Below are 18,329 nucleotides of genomic sequence, written 5' to 3' on the forward strand. Positions count from 1 at the left end.
AGCAGATAACAAGAGAGCTGATGCTGCTACTTTTTATCTCAGTGTACAGGACAGGAAAGGGATGTGCTTGATTTACAGCTCCTTTCAGCACTGCACTGCTGAAGTGGTGACAGGAGGAGACCCAGCTGACCCCAAGCTGCTGAAGAAGCTCTCAGCTCCTCCAGCACCACACAGGGACCTGCAGACATGTTTTGCCCAGGTGTCACAGACCTGCCAAGACAGCCACTCTGCCCATGCTCCCACAGGCACTTCTGCAGAAGAGGGAGGGTAAGTCTGGCTTCCCAACATCCCAAAAGGAAGGGGATGTGGCCATGGGCTATCAGCACCCAGAAGAGGAGATCCTCCAGGATTGCTTTTGGAGCAAGAGCTGAGCCATGCCTTCCACCAGGCCAGATTGTACATGGTGTGCAAAGCCAAAGTAACGTGAAACCTTGACCTCAGAAAAAAGAAACAGCCCTTCTTGGAAACATACCTACTGTCAGCATGTCCATCACAACCCTGGCTGCTATCATGTCTGCACAAACAAGGAATGATTTACTTTCCTCATCATATAGAGAAAGGAGCAGGATCTGATGAGTGCACAGGAAACACCTTGCCCTGCCACCTCCAGCCATTTTGCAGTGTTCTTTTAGAGCATATAACAAAAGGAGATGGATTTGTACGTTGTGTTATCTGTTTATCACCACTCAGTTCTTTAGGAAAACCACACAGAGTTAAAGACAAGGTGTTATGAAGCACAGCTTTGTATTAAGGCACCCTTAAGGAGCATCTTATAATAACAGAAAAAATCCCACAGTCATGGGGACCAGGCAAAGCTCACAAACTGGAAGGAGACAAATTATTGTGTATTTGAGACATGAGAGAGCCTGCCCTAACAAGACTGACCAGAGCAGTGGCAAAGAGCAGCATTAGAAATGAGCTGAAAAACTCTGAAAGAAAAAATCTTGCTTTAGGAAAATCAAAATGGCAAAATTAAAATGCTTTTGGCAAATCTGAATATTCATCTCTCCCAATCGTGTCCAAGTAATATAGATTAGTCAATTTTCCTCTGCTTAGCACCAGAAAACCAGTCAAAATTATTTAACAAAAATAGCAAAAGGTGGGGAAAATATGCCTCTTTTTTTCTGGCTAACCAAATCTGGGAGATGTACTTTTGGCCTCCTGAGATAAAATTAGTAGTATTTCTGCCAGAACCACATTGGGGTGACCTATCCATATGCTATTAGAGCTGATAAGCCAGCTTTCAGAGATCCTTTGCTCTCCCTGAGATCAGCTAAATAACTAATAATAAGAAACACAGGAGCTACTCCAGCCCCTATCCATGCTAAGAGAAGAAATCATCTTCTGTCATAACAGTTCAGTGTCCTTGGTTTTGTACTATTACTGGCTCCAGAGAGAGGATTAAATGATTGGAGCCCTGTCAGGATATCCTGCCATTCAGCAGGGGGGCTTTATTCAGCTTTCCAGGGAGTGCTTTCAGCAAATACCCAGCATTTTGGAATCTCTCCTGCCTGGGCAAGCTCTGCATGCCTTATGCTTCATTCATTTACCTTGGGGAAGACAAGAAACCTGTTAAAAGTATTTGCCTGAGAATGCAGAAGAAACAGCACCTCTAACAATCATTTTATGTCAGAATTTCAGTTTTCATTCTTGGACTGCTCTGAAAGAAAAAAGTCCAATTCATAATGGGGAAAAGTCCAGGGTTCTTATTTTTGTTTTATTTTTTGGTTGCAATGAAACTATGCCTGACATCACAAGTCCAAGATGAGGTAAGTAGAACCTTTTTGTGTAATGGATTATTATTTGTCTATGTTACTCTGCATTATAGAGAGAACAGTTATCAGATACTGTATCCTATAGCAGAAAAAAGCCACTTTAGCGGTCACTGGTGCATATGACAATGAATTAAGAACCTAAGAGCTCTGTAATTCAGTCCTCTGAAATAACAGAAATGCATCTGTTTATTCTGCATGAGAATTTGGCTCAAATAATATAGCCTAAGCACACTGAAAAAATCTCCAAAACTGGCACGTGTGGCAAAAGACTGTAAACTATGCATTAATCAAAAGAAATTGATTTGGATTTCTGCTAAGTCAGAAAATGAAATTTTCTATAGTGAAAATTATCTGTTCCTACTAAGTAAAAGGAGGAAAAGCTATTTTAGACAGGTAAGGGATAAAAATCTAAGGAACTGAGCTATTTAAAGTAGTAACACAAAGTTATAAATGTAATTAAAGGGTTTGTAGACCTTTGGGGAAGTGGTGCATTTGTCATGTAGAAATACAATGATTCTGTGGAATTTCACAACATCTGTTTTCACCACTCTTGTAGAGAGGCAGAACAGATTTAGAAGAGGAAACAAAAGGACAGAGAGAAATTAGAAGGGGAAAAGGAAGACACACAGGTGTTTTGTTGCTGCTGTTGTTGGTTGGTTGCAGTTTTTAAATGGAAATATTGAAACATTGTACATTGAAATGTACAAAAATTACAGGGAAATATGTTAAAGTTGTTATTAAAAAAAAAAAATACTAAAAGACGTGACCAAAAGAAGAGACACTAAGAAGTCAACTTTCTTCCATTTTCTCTAAAAGCAAAAAGGGAAAATGAAGAATTAGGAGAAAGTGGAAATTATGTTATAATTCAAAAACAAACAGTGTTTTGCAGCTGCTGTATAGAAAAGGCATAGGTCATTTTTATTTAAATTTTTCCTTTTCAAAACACTCAATCAATTTTAATGTTCCAAAAATGAAATTTTGTGGGATGCCTTTTTTATGACAACCAAATGTCTTTTCAAACTGTATCCACGTCATACCCACATCTGGGAAAAGGTCACATTTTTACTTTAAACCCAAAAAGCATCTACACAACAAAAGGGTTTCGCTACCCAAATATTTCAATGTTACCCAGACCAGACTTCAACAGTGCACTTATGAAGACTAAAATTTGACAGCTAGATAGATGTTGAAATGTGCTTATATGTGGGTGGTGACAATCACATACAGTGGCTCAGAGGTTATGAAGCTAAATCTCCTTGTCAGTGTCTGCAACCTCCTCACAAACTTTGCTGCTGCAATGTCCAGCTGTCAAGTGGAAAAACTGCTGAGTGAGGCTCCATCCAGGAGCACCATGGGACGTGTAGAAATCCTGCCCAAGGTGCCAGGTACCCACCCAGACCAGCTGAGAGGTTCTGCAGCATCCCACGAGTGCTCAGAAGGTCCAGGACTCTCTGGACTGCACAGGGTTTTGTTGCCAGTTTTTAAAAACCATATTCTGAATTAGGTCATTTCTCACTACTTGTGAATGATGAACTTCTAGAAATACCAGGAAGAAAGAAGATGAAGCCAGCATTAGATGCAGTTCAGCAAAGACTTAACTGCTTTAATAGACTCATAAAAACAGATCTTTAAAAAAACAGGGCTGCTCTTCTCAGTGTGTTCTTGCAAAGCAAGATGTCATTCTTTAACACCAGATTGAAAATACCAGCCACAGCCCTTTAGATCAATACAGTGATGCTGATTTACTTTTCCTCCTCCACACCCTGTTTAATTTTGCCTTTGAGTTGGGAAGGCACTTGTCAGCAACTTTGGAACTAACACTCTATAGTCTGATGCTGTAACTGTAACCTGGTTTTTAAGTCTGACAACTAAGTATTTGTTGATTAAGCACTCTTAGGACTTTGAAGGGTTTATCCTGCAGTGGTTGGACATATTTTGTGCAAACAGAGCTTTTGCAAAGCACTAACATGTGGTCTATTACCTAGTTTAGCTCCAAAACAAGGAGCTCCTGCTGAACAGAAAAGAGCTGTGAGTAAGAAGAAAGCTGAGTTAAACTTGTCATTTTTCAGCAATGTCATTTGGGATAGTATTTCTCCTTCTTCTTAATTATTCTTGTCCCATTTCAGGTGAAGAAGCAATGTGATCAAAAGCTGCTCATTAGAGTGAAAACCAAATGTGTACCTTGCTCTTTAAACCTTGACACCCAGTGCCCTGCTGGTTACACCAAAATTACCAATGGGACAGGGACACCAGACTGCAGGTATCTCCTCTGTCAGAGCTTTTCTCATGAATATCATTCTCCAGTAACTAGAAAACGTTAATACATATCAAAAAATCTCTAGTCTATGCAAGTTTCTTGGAAATGGAACATTTACCATTGGCTTCACCAAATCCAGAATTCACTCAAGCTGCATTCAGGGTATTTGATGCTTGAAGTTAAACAGCAATGATATAAGAGGAAAATAAATATTGCTATTGATGTTCTAACAGATTTTCTCTTGAACAGTATAATAGAATCTCTTCTATACTTATTCTGCACACTTGATGTGAATGATACAAAAACATATAATAAACATGTAATGTTATATTGTATTATGCTTACATGTTAATCTTATATATCATATAAATAAAGTATTTTTCACATTTCTCGGCGAGTTGTGGGGGTGAAGGGCAGGAAGAGATATCTCAAAACTAATTAGACATCTTGCCATTCCGATTGGAAAAGAAAAAAGAAAAAGCAGTATTTTAGAGAAAATGTAACTATTTTGAGCTAACTTAGAATGTAAAGAACCTTGATATTAAACAATTTTTAGGATACTGTTTCAAACCAAAACATAGAGAAATGTGCTGTATTTAGGCTGGAGTGGGAAGATAAATACTCCATGAAAGAGAAACAGCTCCAAGGATCTTTTTAGACCTTGATATTCAATGTATGTTTTAATGAAGAAGAAAAACATGCAGATCAATGCAATCAAGCTTAAAGAACTCTTGTCTGACACTGAAAGAAGAACTTAAGTATATCATTTTTCTCCACAGGAGGCTTGTAAGTACTTTAAAGCAGCTCTAACTTCTTTTCCACAGGTACTACCTGGAAATTAAAACCCACACACTTTCTTTTCCGGGCTGTCGGCATCGTTGTGTGAAGGAATTTGAGCAACCTGAGTGCTGCCAGGGCCACTGGGGCCCAGACTGCATGGGTAAGTTGTTTAGGGCTTTGGGGTTTATTTTCATATAGAATTTGAACAGAAAGAAAGCAGCAGTTTTTCTTCTTTTCAGAAACTATTGCTGTGAGAAGTTTGCTCCTCGGAGCTTGTTATAAAAGTAGAAATAAATAGCAGTTTTCAGCTAAAACTTTGAAGAAAAGCAGTTGTTCAAATTTTCCTCTAAAAAGAGAAATTAATAGAAAAATGTAGAGAGCCCCAGAAAACCTCCTAGATTTTGAGATTTTCAAACCAAATCATTACAGCCAATGCCTTCAAAATTATTTCATTCAGGAATATCCTCAAAATGGATTTTAAAAATTCAGATTTTTCAAACCACAAATTTAAATGTTGCATTTTAGGTCAAAACCATCCCCATCTGCAACTGAAATATTTCCAAATCTCCTCAATTCTTGACTTTGTGATGCAGGGAGGATCTTTTCTTTCAGCTTAGCTTGAAACAGTTTCTTAAACTGCCTGGGAATGCTGAAGGCCATTACTGAAACAAGGGAACCAGGAGTGCCTCCCCTCCTGCTGCCCTTCCTCAGGAAAAGCTTTACAGCATCTCCACACATGCATCAAATCTCAGGCTACCAAGACAGGCATACAGACCCACAGAGGAAGTTTCTCTGCCCAGCCAGAGTGTTTCTTCCTTTAGTTAATGACCTCAAGTTCTGTTTTAATGTCTATGAGGTCCTTTGTCCACAAAATAGATTTTTTAAAAATTATAATTTCAGCCCAAGCTATTATTTAGATACCAGTCATTTATCTGCTAAAGGGAAGCAATCCAACTGCAGCTCACAGCAACTTCAAGAGAGAAGACAGGCTGAGTGTGCAGTGTGTGCTCATGTCTTCTGAGGAGAGTGACTTGTGGGGTGGTTTGCCAGCTCACCACCAAATCAACCTCACCACCCCACAGCCAGGGTGCTCTGGGCAGCCAACAAGGGGCAGCAGAATTTCTGGAGAGGGGCAGAGTCCCCTGCCCCAGCATCAGAGCCCTGCCTGCACCACTGTGTGAAGGAGACTGCAAAGGCAAGAAAACCCTCCCTTCCTTCGGACAAACTTCCTGACCTCAAAAAGCAAAGAATCAAGGTCTCAGCATTGTTTCTGCTTTCATTTGGAAGAAAAGAAAATACTTATCTCTAGGTTATCACAACTTCTGTAATAGGATATGGCACAAGTTGAAATATTTGGAGGAAAGATGGTCCTTCCTGAGGCCGGGCAAAAATCCCTGACTAGGGTTTACTTCACATTTAGCATCTAATGGCAAGGACAGAATTATGTCTTAAATAGCACTCTGACTTCCTTAAATGATAGCACATGCTGAAACACACAGAATGAATGAAAGACCTTTTGTCCCATTCCCTCCCCACAGCTGCACACCAATACCTCTGTAAAAAGTCATCAAGTCAAAAGAGAAAAGCACAGGCTCAGGAAAGTGCCAGGGGGAAAGTGCACAGCCTTTCCACACTGCCAGCATCATCCAGCCACAGGTACCACAGGTGGTGGAGTTCAGCCCTGCACAGGTTCCCACTCTGGGCAAATATTTCCATGGCAAAAAAAGCCTGGGCACCAACTGAAAGGTGTATGGCATGACCAACAAGGTAGAAAGAATTGTAAGAATAAAGGAAGGGGAATGGGAGAAGAAAAAATAAAGGTCAAGGGGAAAGATACTAAATTTAATGCTATCAAATTATATGGTTCAAAATACTTCTTTTCAAATATTTCTTACTGCTTCAGCCTCACAGGGAGTCAGGCAAAGACAAGTGCTTTAAGAGGCTCTATTTGATAGCACTTGGAAAGTGTTGAATTTAAGTCCAGGAAGGAAAAATATGCTGATGGATTTAGGTTCTTTTGGCCTGGATTCAAAGACTTGGCCTTCACACTCTGACAGCTGTTAAGAGATAAGCAAGAGCATCTCTTTCTTACTGCTTTTCAAAAAGCATCCCCAATATAAGCAAAGGTCTCTCTTCTCCCTGGGGTGGCAGCAGGTGACTGTGCCAGCACTGCTCCATGTCCCAGCACTGCCTCCTGTGGCCCTGCTGGTTGAAGGAAGCACTTTATCTTGTACAACAGCCTGGTAATTTACCCAACTTCTGATAAAGCTATCCCTGGAATCTTGTTTTGCTGGTATCAAAACAAGAGACAAGATGTAGTGAAGACAAGGAGTGCAATGAATGCTAACAGCAAAAAAAACACCTTCTTTGTCAAACAATTTCAAAGTAACTTTTCCTAGGAATTATACCATGAAGTCTGAGTTTTCTCTATCATTGCACATTTAATTAAAGCATCAGTGCAAATACTTTTTTCCATTCTGTGCAAATATTAAACAGTTTCCATGAATCCTTAAGATTTAGCTGTCATATGGTATCCAGAAAACAAGATTTACTAAAAGCCACTCTAAAGATTAAAGGATATGCATTTATTACTTTCCCTCATTTGCAGTTATTTAACCTAAATTCTTAAAACATCTTATTATTTTAGTGTGTATGAGATAAACATCACTAGAATGTTCATCTTTAAATTTATTGGTTTTTAAAAGAAGCCTACACAGATGCAATAGACCTCAGACTACATTAAGAAATAAATTAAGAAATATTAACAGACTGGTATAAAGCCAAAGCTTTCAGTGGAACTGAGTGTACACATATGCACATCCTCTTATGTGCTCATGACTCCAAATCAAATTCATTTTTACTAAAACTTCCACATTACCTAAATACTCTAAATCAGTATTAACTTAGGCAGGGAGAGCATAAATCTGGGGCTGCTCATCTCCACCCACACAGAACAAACTCTGAGACTCTTTATAAGCAATAAATCTCACTAGTAAGGTACAGCAGAGTCTCTGTGAGGGCAGAAGGAGTTTGATACATTTACATACTACCTGTATCAAAATTATGGTACTTAATGGGAATCTTAATTACAGGAAGGAAAGGCTTATGGAAGAGAGTTAATACATCATTTCCAAGGAGGAACAGGACAACTGTAAAAACTAAAAGTATCCCTACAGGAGAGAAAATCTGACAGAATGATCTGACTAAAAACCACTGTTATATATGTTTCCTGTAGGCAATCTTTCAGTACAGATTTGAATATTGAAACTTTTCAGAAAAAAAAAAAAATACTATTTTATTATAAATATGGTAACTTTTTCTATCTAATCCTGCTGGCTGGGGTTTTTATTCTGACTGTCTCACCTTCTATACCACTGCCTGTAACCATGGTTTTAGCATCAGAGGCACTGAAGAGCATAACACACCTTTGGCACACAAGTTTGATTAGTGACCACAGCCCCTTGGACAGGATTTGGTAGTGAGATATCTAGATATTGCAATTTCCAAGATCATTTTAATCAATTATCACACTCTTATGAAGGTAGCAGGGAAAAGGAAAAATACCCCACATAATGCAAATGCAATTTTTGGTGGGGGGGGGAAAAATGTTTATTAAACTCTAATTTAGCATCAAATAAAATCCTGAGAGCAAATTATCAATCCATCCAAGGTGACTGATTGTTTAACCATTGTCATTTCCAGCATGTCCAGGAGGAGCTGCATCACCATGCAACAGGAGAGGACGCTGCTCACAGGGCATTACTGGGAATGGAACATGCACTTGTCAGGTACATCCTTTCTTTTAAATGAAAATAAAATACAACAATAGCATGTAAGCTTCCTAAGGAGTAATGTAGGTTCTAATGTATGTTCTACTGTATAAATACATTAAAGGAAAGTATTCCAGAAACAGCAGCAATGACCAGCTTAGAGTTCATTTTTTGCTTGGATTGCATTAATCTTCACAATATTATTTCTCCAGACTTGAGCATGTTCAGGGGGAATTATAAAAAAAATTCTTTCATCTTACCTTCCTGAGACAGATGTTTTGAGTTCCTCTATGTTTTTGTAATTTTTGCCCTAAATAGAAAGTACTTTTACATGGGGCTATACTCTCCATACATTGTTCCTTTGCTGAGAGTGCAACGTGCAGTGCTTAACCTCAGACAAATAGATTTTTAAGAAACAATTCAAATTAATCTTTTCTACTTCCCCCTCTACTGGTTCATCTTTACATCAATAGTCCTTTTCTGGGGACATGTGAAAAAGAGACAGAGGTAGAAGTATCCAGAAAATACAACTCAACAATTGTAAGCCTGATTTGGACATTAGGCTTGATTAGTGTACTTCATTGTTACCTTAATATTCAGAACATCTGATTTGAAGATCTACAGATTATTTTTTAAAAAAGATATGGGGGCAATATTGTTTTCTAAATTGTAGTAGCTATTGATTGAAACTTACATGTTATTTTCTTTTGGCAGATGCTGTTTTCAGCCTGCTAAGCATATATCTATCTATCTGTATAGGGATAGATGAGAAACTTAAGTTTTGATTTCCATTGTGTAATTCACAGAAAGGGTTTGGTGGGACAGCCTGTGAAAAATGTGCTGAAGACAATTTATTTGGCCCTGACTGCACATCAGGTACGTTTCAATTTCCTTTATTTGATAAGGGAAAGGAAGGGAGTGAAAGCTCTATTCAGACTTTAAGAAATCACAGTGAAATGCATTGAGAGCCCAAAGAGTTCCCAGTAAGAGCTGCTGTCGGCCACAGAGAACACAATGGGGAAAGGAAAGGGAGCTCTTCACTCTATTCTGTGCCAGGGAGATACACAATTCTGTCAAAAGTGATGAAAAGGCTGTTTAGTTTTGGGGTTTGGGTGATTGATGAATTCACTGATTAGCCATACATCTATCAGAAGCAGAAGTCTGAAGGAACAATTAAGGCTGTGTATACTTCTTAAAATGTTTATGTATCACAAGTGCATATATGCACATAACAATTTCCACTTTTGCCTTCTTCTTAATCATCTCTACTATTTTACCTTCCTGACTGTTGCTGAAAAGTATGCTGAAAAAACAGAAAACTGCCTGGAAAAAAAAATTGAAACAGTCTTATTCTTAAGTGGCAATAGTTGCTTATATCAAAATAAAACTCATCTTCTTCTCTCAAGATCTACATAATGTTACTTTTAAGGAGTCAAAATGCTCTCAATTTAAATAATCTGTGTTGGCCTTTCTACACTAATCCTACATCACTGCTGGCTCAAAAGCCTTTCTTCCACCAGCTGTCCACTGGATGCCAGTGTTGATACATAGAAATGTAACTGAGCCAGCATTTTCATGAAAATAAGGTACTTGAATGAATTTAATATCATAAATGTAATTATTTTCCAAGAAGTTACAGGAGGATTCAATTACATATTAATTTAAGCAATATTTTACACTTCAGCTTTCAGATATTTGAGGTCCTCCAAGTGTTCTAAAATAAATATATTACAAACAATGTTAATTTGTGGCTAACTGCTTTTCAGCAATACCTTAGACATGCCTGGTTTCTATATTATGACTATCAACATAGGTAGGAAGTTATCAATTAATTTCTGCAGGTGTTTTGCATGAACACAAGCTATGTTCTCAAGGGGAAGAGGATATTCTACATCACTGCAGCTTAAACACGAAGTCAGCTGTACAATTCTGTACCTCTTTTAGACTTTGCTGAGTGTAACTCTAAATGGCCTTTTTAAAAAGCATCATTGCCATAATTCAAACAGTTATAACTACACATTTTTTTCAGTATACTCAAAAATTACTTATAGAAGGGTCCCACAGTTTCCTGGACTGTGAATGCATCATCTTATGTGCATATTGTCATTGGGTTTATAACCAGAATACAACCAGAAATGAGAGACTGTAGGAAGAGAGAAGCCTGAGATCTCTACTGTGATTAATTATGCTTTTAACTAAATAAATTCTGTTTAGGGAGGAGAAAAAAAAAGTCACCAAATTCATCTCTTCTTGAGAGATGAGAGCTTGAGAGATACAGAGTTGAAGCAAAAACAAACAATAGCTTTACTGTTATTAAAGAGGTCTGTGTTACGCATTATGTCCAATTTTGGCTTCAGGTTGTTTGTCGAATTTTACAAGGCTCATGGCATTAGCAACAAGTCAGCTTGGTGTTGACAGTGTGTGTGCAGATTTTCAGACCCCAGGCTCCTAACAGCCCTCAAAAATTTGTGTATTATTTACCAACATTTGCAACTGCAAGCACTGATTACCTCAGTAAGGGAAGCCTATAAATTCAGGCACTCAGGTCAGAGTTTGGTTTGGCCACAGCTGCTTGCTAGGACACTCCTTGCTGTGAGTAACCACCAACAATGTCTTTCTGAACACCATTTGTGTTCAGTAAAGCAAATCCATTTCTCCCTACAGTTTGTGACTGCGTTCATGGAGTGTGCAACAGTGGAATTACCGGGGATGGAAGCTGCACCTGCTTGTCTGGATACAAAGGGCTGCGCTGCGATCAGCGTAAGTAGAATTTCCATGTGAGATGTATTCAGCAGCTGTGATGCAGGTGGAATTTAATTGCTCTCAGGTTAGTCATGCAAAAGCAACCAAAGATACAGTGATGCTCAAAGTCTCTCAGTGTGCAGGCACAGCTTAACCTGTCCCTCTGTCCCTCAGCCATAGCCGAGTGCGAGGCGCTGCGCTGCCCTGCAAACTCCAGGTGTGCTGTCTCAGCCGAGGATGGAAGGCAGCTGCAATGCACCTGTCTGCCCAGCTTCCATGGGGACAGCACACGATGTGAACGTGAGTAATTTCCATGTCTGCCCCAGTTCTTCGACACACCACCACTAGTGTTATAGTCCAGATATAGAACGTGCTTCTGAGCCACATCTCACCATCTAATTTTTCTTGTGTTCGTATTCCAAAGCACAAACTAGATTCCTTCAGGATGGAACGAAATCCTAAAATGTGCTTCAGAAGCCCATCCATCCAATTGCTAACGAGTTATAGTCCATGCAATGAGACTAAAGCAAGTCCACCCCCCTGAAATACATAAGGTGGATCCTGGGTCATCAGTGCTTACAAATCCACTGCTGTCACATCCCTCTGCTTGGTACAGTTCAGCCTCACAGCTTGCTTCCATAAAAATCAACAACAGCAACCAAGGGCTTATATTTATTGAGCATCCATCAAGTGGCAGCTCAGTTCCATCAGGAAGCACAAAGTCCACTCATTTAGCTCATTTTAGCTTTCCTTTTTTTTCATTAAACAAAGTGAATAGCATCTCAGCTACAGGCAAATTCTACCTTAAAGGTGCCTTTATAGACTCCTCAACTTGCCATTGAATGCCCAAATTGAATGCATAAGAGTCCAGATTTTCTTTTCCTTACTCACTTCATGTCTCATGGTACCAGTTCTTTCTAGACCAACTGCAACAAAGAATATTGTTTAATCCAATGCTTGATGCAAAACTTAGAGGTTGGCTCAGATCAGTCTCAGCTGAGGGGAAAGAAAGGGAGGAAAAGAGGAGAAAACAGTGAGAATCATCACTTTTTAGATGGGTTCAAGGCATGCCATCTTCTAGATACAATGTTTGCTTAACCATAACGTAACCCAGACACAAAGGTGTGAGAAGAGGCTCTCCAAGCACTGCTTGATTTTGAAAAATAGCAAGCAATGCTATTGCCTAAAAAAAAATGGTTCATGGAAATAACTAGTGAGCTTCTAGTGCCATCCTGAAAGTATGTGGCGTACTAGAGTGGGAGATTAAAGCACTTTGCTGGACAGCTTTCCATACAGCTGAACTGATGACATTATATTGTTTAACTACCGGAAAGAAAACAGCCAAGGCCTATTGTATTGAGAAATATTTTCCAACTGATCTAACATGTGCTTGAAGCTTGCACAGACCTCATGCCTCCCACCTGACCTGCTCTAGTTAAAATCCACCAGAGAACAAGGAAATAGTTGTGATATTTTAATGAGCACGTTACGTGCTTTAATCTGTTTATAACTCAATTTGCCAAGTTAAGAGATCATTTCTGCTCAAAAGCAAACAGCTGGTTGCTACGTTAGCAAAAACACATTCCTCCCTTCCATCTCCATGAGGCCACAGTACTTCAGACTTGGCTGCTATGAAAAGTTTAGTCTGCCCAGGCTTTGTTTGACATGCAGGTGCTCTGGTAAATCCTTGTCTCCAATTTTAGAGCTGTGGACAGTGATTCTCTTACTTCACTTCTTTTTTCACAAGCTATCAACCCGTGCTCCAGAAAGGTCTGTGATCCTCACGCTGACTGTGTGTACCTGGGGCCAAACCAGCACCAGTGCAGCTGTCAAGAGGGTTTCACAGGGGATGGCCAGGTCTGCCTGCCCATAGACCCCTGCCAGGCAGCACAGGGGAGCTGCCCTGCACAGTCCAGCATCTGCATCTATGATGGTCCAGGAAAGGTCAGTGCAACTGCCCAAGCAGAAATAATGCTTTCTCTTCAAAAAGAAGCCATGAGGGTATGGAAACAGCTCTCAAGGAAATCAAACACTACTCCTAGCTTTACCATAAGCTCTGCTGTTGACCAGGAGGGAGTCCTTTTAGCTCCCCTCTGAAAATAGAAATGGCAGTAGTGTTGTCTTTTCTGGGACTTTTTTGGCTCTGATTTGCCTCCCTAAAATGAAGGCATTGAAATAAATCTTCTCCCAGTTAAATTTTGTCTCTCTGACCACAGGGGACTAATAGGACCAGCAGGGTCCTTATACTAGTCCCACATATACATGTCTAAATTTAGTTTAAGGAAAGAAGCAATCTGATTCCCTAAAAACAATGAACAGCACTTTACAAAGACTGAATATTATTCACGATGTTGGGCACTGGCTCCAATTTCTGTGCATAAAACTCACACCACCAAAAAAGCAAGACTTGAAAAGGCCTGGTTTGCTTGGACACTCTGGAGAGCCAAACAGGAACTTGATCATTCAGGGCTGTTCTGCAGTTCATGGTCATGTCTCAGTGAAGTGCCCTGAGCTGAAGCACAGGCGGGTGTGTACAAATATAAGCTTTATATTTGTGTCTGAGCTCACTAGGTGATTAACTAAGACACTGTTCAAGCCCTAGTTCCAGAAATTATGCTGAAATCCACAATTTGTGCACAGCTAATTTTCTCTCCCCTCTCACATCCTTCTGATTTAGTCCCACTGTGAATGCAAGGAGCATTACACCAACTTTGTACCTGGGAAAGGCTGCAGCATGATAGACATCTGTGAAACAAACAACACCTGCCACAAAAAAGCCAAGTGCTCAACAGTTGCACCAGGACAGATTGAGTGAGTCTTTTTCTTATGAAAGTTTCCCCACAGTTTCTCCCTCTTTCCTGAGTAAATGGGCTGCTAAAACAAATCCTGTGGATGGACACCTCCTGAAGTTATCTTTAATGCCGTCTTTATCAAGGACAAATCACAAGATTTAATGGGGTTAGGGTCAGCCAACTAACATAGTGTTAGATTTCATCAGGCCATTTGCTAACACCTATTAAGTTTTATTTTTAAAGCACTCAGAGGTCATTCCTCCACAAATAAATAAAAGAGACCAAAATCTCTTTTCTCTTCCTCAGGACAAGCAGCATTGTCTGTCTCACAGCTAAAGCCTCTTCCAAAACAGAGTAACTGCCTCTTGGCAGCAGTCCCTGGCTCATGCTATCCCTTCAACTGTGCCTGGGCACTTCCAGGGAAAATGCTACTTGGTGTGGGCCAGAAACACCCCAGGCAGCAGGGTGAAAATTAATCAGCATTAATTATGGGATAGTACTGGAGCTCTGCCTCTTCTGAGTATACCAATACAGATATAGCCAGAGAATCTGCCCCCCAAGCTGTGAAAGCAGCACCAACCCCAGCAGATTCCTTAAAACCTCAAGGCAAGCAGGTGGAAACTGCAAAACCTCTAGCAGACTTGGCCTTTCCTGTACAGAAATATGCTACATGGGTGTTAGGAAAAAGGCAAAAATGCCACTAAACTCAACAAAGCTCTCTTAAACTTAAACCACAGAAGTTGGTTTGTGTGTTTCTATAGCCCAGTGATGACTGGGTTAAAGAGCTGTGCCTGAAATAACAGGTTTAGGGTGCTGAGATCTTGAACATGAAGGATAATGCAGGCCATTCCTTGTAAGTTAGGAACAAATTATCAAATAGATCCATAGACAGAAAGCATTCACTCAGGATAATATTCTTATTGCCAGCCCTTGTGTCATCATGCAGCTTTCCCTTGCAGGGTAATATCAGCATCACTTCTGTGTAAGCTACTGTGCTTTTCAAACAAATTTATCTGGAATATCCCCTCTGGAATATTCTGTTCTACAGCATAGCATGCTACTCAGACTGCTTACTATAGACTTACACAACACTTAGTATAGAGTTCTACCATACTGCACATCATCAGCTGAAATTTGGAAATAAAATTCCAAATCAGGAGCTTTTTATTCCTAGTTAGTCACTGTTTCACTGTTGTAAAACATTTTTTGAAAGCTGAGAAAGTTTTGAGAGTTTTAGAATGGGAAAAAAAATTATTAAAAATTTAAATTTAAAAATTTATTACTGGGGATGGAAAAGAGCAATAAAAATTCTCTGTACATCATTCATTTAGTGATATTTAATAGAAGAAAAGTACAGAAGAATGGAGTGGGATTGAAATAAACCTTGAGCTAAGGAAAATCCATTCATGAAAGAGGAACTTTACAAAGAAAAGCTTTGATTTGTAAATGTGGGCACAATAAATAGATGCTGGTAAGTGACAGACTATATTTTGGCTGCCTCCCAGATTTTAAATGTATTTGGTAGGGCTTTTTTGGTTGGTTATTTTCTGTTTGTTTGTTTGTTTTCTAAAACAAACAGAGACCACAAAACTGCATTGCTTCCTTTCTATTTTTCTTTTGGTTTGATTCTTTTAAGGATACAGTTGTGCTGTTAGCTTTCCCCACATAGACAGTTCTACTTTTTCCAATACCAAATTATTTTTACAGGAATTAATCTCTCAAACAGGCAAATATGTAAAAAACCCAAACATTCAAATTGTGAATATAACACAGCAGCATCCTCAAAAATCACGATTTCGTCTGTCTTATGTTCCCAGGTAGATCTTTCCTGAGTGAGTGCTGACACTTTCTATGGTGTTGCTTCAGCACAGCAATCATGTTCAGCCTTGCCCAGAAGCTATGAAGCTCCAACCAGTGCAGAATTATACTGCAAATTAGATCATAACTTCTCTGGTTTCCAAGGAGAGCTGCCTTACCACCAGTTAAACTCTATTATTTTCTCTCTCAATACCACTCTTATTTTTCCTCTAGGTCTTCAATGTAGAAATTAGTAGCTTCATAAACCAAAACTCTATTATAGAGGGTTTTGGTAAAATGGAGACAGAAAGCTGAGCTTCCCTCTTCCAGAGAGATAGAGTTTTTCTTCCCTGAAGCTGAAGTGGTGACAGATCCCATCTTTTCCAATCCTGCTGGTCTTCCCCATTCCCAGCCACAGAAAGTGAATTCCCTCATCAGAAGGAGTGAGGAAACATACAGGTTGAAGAGTTCAATCCTATGCAATAGGTGCTAATCTGTAATTGCTCAATGCTTTCCCTTGGCACACAAATCCAAACTATGTTACTTGAATGCCCACTCAGGAGAAAAGTTTCAAGCTATATAGGAATTTCTGCAGTTCACTGTGCTCCCAGAAATTATAGCCAAAAAAAGTTATTATGTTTAACCATAAGAACCACCTGGTTCCTTATGAACATTAGAGGAAAAGGAGAGCTTTATTTCGAAACCTGGATCTGACTTGTGCCATAATTCAAGGGTAGTTCCTTTTTTCTACTATGCCATTTCTCAGCTCCTTTGAAGCCTCAGTTGTTTTCTCTGTTCAAAAGTGGAAGGGAGCTAGCTACAGCAATTCAGCAATATTTGCCCCACCAGAAAATACATATCAGCTCCCAAGCAGCAGCTGTTCCTCACTCCCAGCTGTAAACCCTTCATCCAGGCTCCACAGCCATGCTCTCTGCTCAAGAGATCCCCTTAAAAAGAAGCAGCTTCACTCTCAGAATAGAATCCTAAAAATGTAGGATGCTTTTAGACTGCCATTTTTACCCAGGGTCAGAGTCAAAGCTGAAGACTCTTGGCCAAAATCTCAACACTCCTCTGAGCCTGTGTGCAGCTCCCCAGATTGCAGGGACTTGTGGGGACTTTCAAATAGTATTGCTCTCACCAGTGAAACAGCTACAGCAGAGACCTTACATGGGGAAAGGAGAGGATCTGGCATCAGCCTGATTCCACTGTGGGGTGCTAGTCCCAGGTGTGTGTTTTTAACAACCAGCACATGCAAATGATCAATTACAGAAAAGGCATCTTTTGTTGACATGAAGTAATGTTCCTTCTCTAGTGATGCCATCAGGAAAAAATATCCAGAGAGATTAATCATTGTGGATAGAGCTTGTATGAATATTGAACATGCTGCACACTTAATTGGGAAAGGTACTATTAAATCCAGTGTCTGTCTGTCCATCTCATGGGCACCATGACCAGAGTCTGCTTTAGACATCCAGAGTACTGGGTCAGGCACACATCACAGGCTGGAGTCCCCAGGAGACAGACAAGCTGTTACATATCAGATGCTATTTCCAGAACAGTGACAGCAGCAACATATACATCTAAAAAAGCATAAAATTTTGTGCTGGGAAATTTAAAAAAAAAATATATATATATATATATTAATAATGTTAAAGTACAAGTATCTTTGCCCAAAATGGTGGCATTACTTAAAGCGCAGGGTAACAAAATACCACATTGCTTTGTTGAAAGGACTGACACCAGTCTGGTTTTTCTACAAAATCCATGCAGCTATTCCAAGGAGTGTTGAGCTGCCAGCTCCTCCATTAACTACCATTAGTCCAGCCAAATCCCATGTCATGGGTGAGGTCTTCACAAAACAGCCTCCCTGCTGCCAGAGTAGCACCCCTCACATTTGTGCTGTGCCTTCTCACCCACACACAGGCAGGTTTAAGGATTTCTGGGCTCCAGCAACCACTTTTTGGGACCAGAAGCTGCACATAGCCTTTATTCAGAGGTCCTGCAAGGCAGACACTGCTGTCTCCTGGCTCAGCTAACAAGAGTCCAACCACATCAGGCAAGCAGCCATCAGGCTGCCCCACACACTGACACACTTCAGAGCAGGCAGAAGCAAAGAATTAACTACAATGCATGGGTGCTCCCTGAAAATGCCTTCAGAGCAGCAGCAGGTAACAGCTGGAGCCAGTTTATTGAGAGCCACAGCTGAAATCCCAATCCCTCCACAGGTGCACGTGCCAGGGGGGCTCCGTGGGGAATGGGTTTGTGTGCTATGGGAACATCATGGAGCGCCTCCAGGAGCTGAATGCACAAGTGGGAGGACAGTGGCAGGGCAAGCTGACTTCCAGCCTCATGCTCATGGGTGAGTAACCACACACCAGCACAGCCAGCTTCTGCCAGGGGGCTGCTCCTGCCCTGT

At 40.1% G+C, this 18,329-nt stretch overlaps 1 protein-coding gene across 1 annotated transcript in view; it reads left to right on the forward strand.

The window, feature by feature from the left end:
- The first annotated feature begins 1,441 nt into the window (after window positions 1-1,441).
- The window catches only part of STAB2 (stabilin 2), a 73,948-nt gene continuing 57,060 nt past the window's right edge, over window positions 1,442-18,329 (forward strand). The window contains exons 1-10 of the mRNA XM_056514336.1: window positions 1,442-1,769; window positions 3,902-4,035; window positions 4,857-4,972; window positions 8,515-8,600; window positions 9,389-9,458; window positions 11,247-11,342; window positions 11,499-11,624; window positions 13,072-13,268; window positions 14,002-14,135; window positions 18,139-18,272. Of these exons, the coding sequence (XP_056370311.1) occupies window positions 1,686-1,769; window positions 3,902-4,035; window positions 4,857-4,972; window positions 8,515-8,600; window positions 9,389-9,458; window positions 11,247-11,342; window positions 11,499-11,624; window positions 13,072-13,268; window positions 14,002-14,135; window positions 18,139-18,272 (1,177 nt within the window). The 5' untranslated portion in view covers window positions 1,442-1,685. The remainder of the gene's footprint in view (window positions 1,770-3,901; window positions 4,036-4,856; window positions 4,973-8,514; window positions 8,601-9,388; window positions 9,459-11,246; window positions 11,343-11,498; window positions 11,625-13,071; window positions 13,269-14,001; window positions 14,136-18,138; window positions 18,273-18,329) is intronic.

Source organism: Oenanthe melanoleuca, chromosome 1A (genome assembly GCF_029582105.1).
Source record: "Oenanthe melanoleuca isolate GR-GAL-2019-014 chromosome 1A, OMel1.0, whole genome shotgun sequence".
Taxonomy (NCBI): Eukaryota; Metazoa; Chordata; class Aves; order Passeriformes; family Muscicapidae; genus Oenanthe; species Oenanthe melanoleuca.